The sequence below is a fragment of the Hipposideros armiger genome, unplaced genomic scaffold (assembly GCF_001890085.2).
Source record: "Hipposideros armiger isolate ML-2016 unplaced genomic scaffold, ASM189008v1 scaffold_64, whole genome shotgun sequence".
Taxonomy (NCBI): Eukaryota; Metazoa; Chordata; class Mammalia; order Chiroptera; family Hipposideridae; genus Hipposideros; species Hipposideros armiger.
In genome coordinates, this window is record NW_017731414.1 from 1197150 (window position 1) to 1204602 (window position 7453).

The 7453-nt window shown below is 54.3% G+C and overlaps 1 protein-coding gene across 1 annotated transcript in view; it reads left to right on the plus strand.

The window, feature by feature from the left end:
* Window positions 1-6088, plus strand: part of COLGALT1 (collagen beta(1-O)galactosyltransferase 1) — a 20206-nt gene extending 14118 nt beyond the window's left edge. Inside the window, exons 7-12 of the mRNA XM_019642005.1 lie at window positions 722-798; window positions 880-986; window positions 1292-1424; window positions 2702-2829; window positions 4014-4220; window positions 4474-6088. Coding sequence (XP_019497550.1) covers window positions 722-798; window positions 880-986; window positions 1292-1424; window positions 2702-2829; window positions 4014-4220; window positions 4474-4741 — 920 coding nt within the window. The 3' untranslated portion in view covers window positions 4742-6088. The remainder of the gene's footprint in view (window positions 1-721; window positions 799-879; window positions 987-1291; window positions 1425-2701; window positions 2830-4013; window positions 4221-4473) is intronic.
* The last annotated feature ends 1365 nt before the right edge of the window (window positions 6089-7453 follow it).

Genomic DNA, 7453 nt, shown 5'->3' on the forward strand with positions numbered 1-7453 from the left:
CGCCACTCGGCCGGCCCGCCAATGTATCTTTTTGGGGGAGGACACCATTTCAACCCATAAAGTGAAATCACTTTCATGGCATATTTTCATGAAACCCCTGAGGGGTTATTAGCCCATTTTATAGATGAGGAATATGAGGCCCAGCTAGGTCAAGGTCACACAGTTTGCCATCAGTCCTTTGTTCATTCTATGAGTAATTATTGAGCAACTCCTGTGTGCCGAGCCCTGTGTTGGGCACTGGGGACCCAGTGTGAGTGGACAGACCTGGTGTTCATCCCACGGGGCTCACAAAAGCTGGATAGGGAGTTAGGATAACAGAATGTGAGTTTGATGATGGAAGCCCAGGCGCCACTGTGGGGGCCAGGAAAAGGTACCTAACTCAGCCTGAGGGGGTGGTAGGGAGCCTCACCCTCCCTCAAGAGGGCATCTTAGCTGAGAACAGGTGGTGGGGGAGGAAGGAAGGATGTCCCAGGCAGAGGCCTGAGGTAAGAGTGGGGGAGACTGGCTTGCTGACAGCCAGACTGAGTAGGGGTTGGGGGAGAGATACTAGCACTGGTGTCGTGGGTGGGCAGGTCAGGCAAGGTGTCCAGCACCAGGCTGAGGAGCTCAGGGTGATGTGGAGCCATGGAGGGGAATGGGAGGAGGCAGTGGAAAGAAGCTGGAATGTCCCCCCATTCCATGACCCTGTCAGTCCCTCAGTTTGTTTCTCTCTGCCTTGCAGTGAAGCACCCACCAGCAGAGCCCTCCCGGTTTATCTCGGTGCCCACCAAGACACCTGACAAGATGGGCTTTGATGAGGTGGGCAGGCCTTCTGGGGTGGGGGAGAAGAGGGTGGGGTGTGGGGGGGCTGGAGGGTCCAATGGAAGCTCTGTGCCACAGGTCTTTATGATCAACCTGAAACGGCGTCAGGACCGGCGGGAACGCATGCTGCAGGCGCTACAGGTGCAGGAGATCCAGTGCCGGCTGGTGGAGGCTGTGGACGGCAAGTGAGTGTGAGCCGGGGGAGGGATGGGTCTGCACGCACGTGTAGACCTTGCTGCTAGTGGGGATCGTGGAAGGCAAGTGAGTCCAACCCAGTGGGGAGGAGTGTAGACCATGCTAGTGGAGAGGAAGTGAGTCTGACTGTAGGAGAGGGGCTGGCAGAGCCGCACTTGGGTGTAGACCACTCTCTGCAGGCCTGGCCACAGGTTCAGGGGCGATGCCAATGGTGGAGGAAGGAGGTGCTGCTCAGCGGGAGGGTGGAACGGCAGGCAGAGTGGGTCTTCCACCGACTCCCTGTCCCCCCTTCCAGAGCCATGAACACTAGCCAGGTGGAGGCACTGGGCATCCAGATGCTTCCTGGCTACCGGGACCCCTACCATGGACGGCCCCTCACCAAGGGCGAGTTGGGGTGCTTCCTCAGCCACTATAACATCTGGAAAGAGGTGAGTCCAGTGGGGCCAGGTGTCCAATGGGGCAGGTGGGGCTGGGCCCTCCTCAGCCTTCCCACAGCTCAGGGAGGGCATCGCTTGCACCCTACACAGCTTCCAAAGCTGCAGCAGGACCCAGGGCCTCTCTTCAGGGAATGTCCTTCCATTGTGTGAATGTGAAAACTGAGACTAGGAAGGGGGAGGGGAGAGCCCAATTTTGAAACAGATGGGGTCTGAGGCCCAGCGACCCCCAAGCGAGGCCTCTTCACACCCTAGCTGCTTTCAAATGTCTGGAGCCTTGATTCCAGTTTTGACATTTACTAATAGAAGTAACAGCCATGGTGACATTAACTAGCGTGGACCCCATTGCCAGGGGTAGCCATTAGCCCTGGCGCTTGTCAGCCACAGTCAGGGGGAGAGGCTGTGATAGGTGAGGATGCAAGGCTGGGATTCGAACCTGGGACTGCCAGGCATGAGGCCAGATGGGGTATCCGGATGCAGGGTGGGTGGGTGCCCCGGGGGGAATGTCCAGGCATTTGAGGCAACAGATGCTCCCTCAGGTTGCCCTCCTTTTTTTAAATTTTATTTTTATTTATTTAATTTATTTTTTTAGCTGAGCCATCCTGCCACCTGTTGGCAGCTCAGCAGCAGCTCAGCTTGAGCCAGGAATCGAACCGCTGTTGCTCAGAGCTCACACTCTTGAGCAAGCTCTTAACCAACTGAGCCACTTGGCCGACCCCGGTTGCCCTCCTTTTTTGAGATTCATCATGGATGGCATGGGGCAGAGGTTGTGGCATCCTGGTGGCCCTAGAGCCAGGGAACACCCAGGTTCCCTACCTCTTAGAGGGGTGAGCTCTGTGAGCAGGAAGGTGCGTCCGAGTCTGAGCTTCAGTTTCCCCAGATGACAGTCACAGCCTCAGGGGGCAGTCGTGAAGATTCTCATGTTCATTCAGGGAACATTTGGCAAGCATCTACTGTGTGCCTGGCCTGGTACCGGGGACACGACAGCCACCAGGACAGACCCAATATCCTGCAGGGGGCTCACAGCTCCAGAAGTTGGGGTAACTCATGATAAACCACAAAGAAATAAACCAAAGTGAAATAAGTGATGCATCTAGTTAAGGGGCCCATGGCTATGAATTGTCTTCATCTTGCACCTTTGTGTGGTGGTCGGGGAGGAGAGGTCAGTCCATACAGTGGTGAGGCAGGAGTGCATTTGCTGCCCTCCTGCTACCCCAGAGCCTTTAAGTAAAGCTGGCTTCAGGGTCAGACTGGGCCTTGGTCTCCCTCAGGTCGTGGACCGGGGACTGAAGAAATCGCTTGTGTTCGAGGACGACCTGCGCTTTGAAATCTTCTTCAAGAGGCGCCTGATGAACCTCATGCGGGATGTGGAGAAGGAGGATCTGGACTGGGACCTCATGTGAGTGTGGGGCCTGGAGGTGGAGCCAGGACTGGTGTGTGCTCTGGAGCATGGCCAGAGCTCAGGGGGCGTGGTCCGGTGCAGGGGCAGAGCTGGGGTGTGGCCAGAGCCCAGGGTGAAGTATGGAGTGGGGTAGAGCTCAGGGGCGTGGCCAGGAGTGGGGTGGAGCTGGAGCCTGGGATGGGGCTAGGTCTCAGAAGCATGACATATAGCATGTAGGTCTGAGGGCTCCTGCAGATTGATAGGTTGGACCAACTCTTGGTAGTATGGCAGCGGGAGGACTCTGTGTGTGTGTGTGTGTGTGTGTGTGTGTGTGTGTCCTGTGTGAGGGATCTCGTGATCCCTGAACCTGAGGGCAGTCAGGACTTGGGGCTTGATCTCAGGCCAGTGGGGTAGGGCCTTGGCAGGATGACCTGGAAGTCTAGGCACCTGGCTGTGGGGATTGTCAGGGCTTGGAGACTTGAGGGGTCCTGTGGGGGGTGAGGTGTAGCTAAGATTTCCCTGGCTGCCTGTGGGCGTGGCTGAGGGTCTGGGGGTGTGGCCTGAGTGGGTGTGATTAGGACTTGGTAGCCTGGCCAGAAGCTGGGAACTTGGCCAGAGTGTGAGAAGTAGCCAGGGAGCCTGGGTCTTGGATCAGCCCTTGGTCAGGTGTGGCCAGCATATCTCTGGAACAGTCCTTTAGGATCACATATAGGAGGGTTGGTTCCTCCTTTTCCCCTTCCTCCCTCTTCTTCTCCCTTGAGCAGGGTCCTGATCCAGGTTCTAGGCCCCAGACTTTGGACCACGCTACTAAAAATAGTAACTGTACCCTTCCATTCCTGACTGCTCGCCATATCCTTGCACCTCACCCCACTGCCCCACAGCCCTCTGTTCCCACTCAGCCCCACTTTTCTTCCTTGTGGCACAGTGTCAGAGAACATCCCAGAAATCCCATTCTCCCCAGGTCCAGATCCTTCCATGTCTTCCTAATGCCCTTGGAAAAGACCTATCCTCCTCCTTGTGGGCCCCGGACCCCTGTCCCGTGACCCCTCCAGTCCAGCTACACAGGCCTCCTCGTTGTATCCTAAATATGCCAAGTCTGCTCCCGCCCCTGGGCCTGACAGCCTCACTAGATGTCTGCCTTGCTGGGTTAGTGTGCCATGGTGGGCGGAAGGAGGGTGACAGGTCCCGATTCTGCACCCCAGCTACGTGGGCCGGAAGCGGATGCAAGTGGAGCACCCCGAGAAGGCTGTGCCCCGCGTGCGGAACCTGGTGGAAGCTGACTACTCCTACTGGACGCTGGCCTATGTCATCTCCCTGCAAGGTGCCGGCAAGCTGCTGGCTGCCCAGCCACTCTCCAAGATGCTGCCTGTCGATGAGTTCCTGCCAGTCATGTTTGACAAGCACCCAGTGTGAGACGGGGTTGTGGCGGGCAGGCGGGCTGGGGTTGCACTGTATAATTGTCCTGGAGGGGGAGGCATAAGGCTTGGGCACCCCCAGGAAGGCTCCTTTTCCTTTGCCCACTGCCTCTGTGTGTCCCCTCCACTTCTGGTTCCATCTGTACCTGCCTCCCACCCACTTCTGTCTTAATCGGTCCTCTCCCACTTCTCCCTTCCTCTGTCCCTTCTCCCAACCCACTGCTGCCCCTCACTCCCCTCCCCCCAGGTCCAAGTACAAGACCCACTTCTCCTCCCGCAACCTGCGCGCCTTCTCAGTGGAGCCCCTGCTTGTGTACCCTACACACTACACAGGGGACGACGGGTATGTGAGCGACACAGAGACCTCAGTTGTGTGGAACAACGAGCACGTCAAGACTGATTGGGATCGTGCCAAATCCCAGAAGATGCGGGAGCAGCAGGCCCTGAGCCGCGAAGCCAAGAACTCTGATGTGCTGCAGTCCCCGCTGGACAGTGCTGCCCGGGACGAGCTCTGAGGGGCAGCAGCCAAAACACCAAAGCAGCCGTCACTGCCCCAGCCTCCGCATGCTAGCCAGGGACCGCAGGGCCCCCTGCGGATCCCTGGCAGGCCACAGAGGGCTCTCCATGCAGGGTGGTGTCCAGCCAGCTCTTGCTCAGCAATCATGTGCATGCAGGCAGCATTAATGGAGTGCCTACTGTATGCCAGGAACAGGGCTTGGAACGGGGAGATTGAGTGGAAACAAGCCATCATTCATCTCTCCGTGTGCTTGACATTTTTAAAGCATTGACTGTGTACCAGGTTCATGTGTGATGGCAGTGAATAAGGAATAATTATTCCCTCAGTCAGTGATTAATTCAATCATTAAGCATTATTGATTCCCCATCAAGTGTCAGGTACTAGTGATACACATTTTTTTAAATTCAAATATTTATTGATTGCCTACTGTATGTTGGGCACCATTTCAGGCTCTGGGAATATTGAGATAAACAAGACACTTTCATTCATTTATTCAAACACATATCACGTACCTACTATGTGCCTGGTACTTGTGACACAAAAGTTCTTATTGACTCTGCATTTATTGAGTGCCTTCTGTGGGCTGGGAGCTGAGCTCAGTGCTGGGATGGAGATAAACAAGGTGCTTTCCACTTTTTAATTGGCTGCTTCTCCATACATCCGAAGAGCATTTACTATGTGCCAGGCATTAACAAAACAGTATTGACAGTGTTCAGTCAGCATTTGATCACCCACACGTGTGCTGGGCCACAGAGATGAACAAAATGAGTCCTTTCATTTCTTCATGCAGTAGGTACTTATTGAGCACCTACTGTATACCGGACCTCATGGACTACCAGTGCGGTTAGACAATGGTTGAGTGATCTCTTGTCTGTCCCCCAGTCACCCGAGCAGACAACATCCTCCCACTACCCAGGAGGGAGGGTGGCTCTTCTCTCACCAGGGGAAGCTGCAGGTCCCAGTGACCACATGGTCACATGCAGGCCCCCGGGACCCAGCCCCCCTGGAGGGGGCAGGGATGAAGATGGGGGCTGGGTCTCCCCTGCCCACCTTGGTCCTGTTTGCTTGACCTCCATTGCCTGCCTCTCAGGTGTGGTCCCTGCCTGCTCAGTGGGGTTCCTCTGTCCAAGCCTTTGGTGGGCTCCTGTATGTTTGAGGCCTTCATGAGCTCAGCTGCACGGGCGCTGCCCTCAGCAAGGCTGCAGGTCTAGGTGCCTTCAGCCAGAAATGAATGTCAGAGCCGGGCAGTGGTGCTTCACTCTTAGGGATGGATAACTGCTCACCGGATCAGGTCCTGGATAACTTGCTTATTTTTTTATTAAATGTACCTGGTTGGGTCTCATAAGTCTGTGTTCTTTTCTTGGTCCAATGCTCTGCTCACGACACACACACCACTCCCAGTCCCCACCCCCACTGCTGGCCAAGGTTGAGGTGCTGGAGAGAAGCTGAGGGGGAAGTGAGTGGATGAGGGGGCAGTGAGAACCTCATAAAATGTCCCTGAAATAGCCCAAGGACAGACAGACAGCCTCACTTTATCCTGTGTAGTCAACTGCAGGATTGTTTCAGGTGATAGAATATGGAGGGGGATTGTTATAGTTTGGAGTCTCCAGAAAACATCTCAAGATGAGGGTTTGGTTATCTGAGAGATCACCCTAGGAAACCCCGATGGGCGTGGGGATGTGAGACAAGGAAGAAAGGAGCGCTACAGGGGGCACCTGGAGACTTCTGGGAGATGGCGCAGAGCAGACACCTCAAAGTGGTCCCACCCCACAGGTGGGGGAGGTGGGGCATTGATCCACACCCAACCGCATTTGGAATCTGTGTTCAATTCTTATGGGTTCTCAAGCCCTTACAGTGCGTAAGCATATACTCAAGGCTTTTACACGATACACACATGGTGTATGATCCTTGTGGAAAAATTAGGACACACAGCTAAGCAAACTGAAAAAGCGAAATTAAGTCACAGGTCCTCAGAGACAACATCTTGGTGGAAAATCTTCCAGTCTTACCCACTTGCATGGAGCAAACCTATTGTTGACTGGCGAAAAAGAACTCTCCAAGTAATCCAAAAAAGAAACAGTTTATTCAGGAAAAGGAAAAAGAAACAAAAACCAACGCTGCTGCAGTGCGAGCACCTCCACGTGCAGGAAGACCCCAGTTCCAAGACGGCTAACCCTTTAATTAAGATCCCTCCCCCAGAAATTACCATAAGAATAATGGGAAGTCAGGTTTAACAAAGGGCCCAGCTCTACCCATAGTCCTCCCAACTCTATGGTTAAGACATCTTAAGATGCCAGTTCACTTTATCATTCCCCTGTTTGTTTGTTTATTTATTTATTTATTTTTAGCTGAGCCATCCTGCCACCTGTTGGCAGCTCAGCGGGGCCGGGCTCGAACTGCTGTTGCTCAGAGCTCAAACTCTTGAGCGAGCTCTTAACCAACTGAGCCACTCAGCCGGCCCCTCATTTCCCTCTCTTGATCAAGATCTTTCTTCTAAAACAGCAGTTCTCAACCTGTGGGTCGTGACCCCTTTGGGGGTCAAACGACCCTTTCACAAGGGTCGCCTAAGACCACCGGAAAACAAAAAGATATTTACATTACAATTCATAACTAGCAAAATTACAGTTATAGAGTAGCAACGAAAATAATTTTATGGTTGGGGGTCACCACAACATGAGGAACTGTATTAAGGGGTCGTGGCATTAGGAAG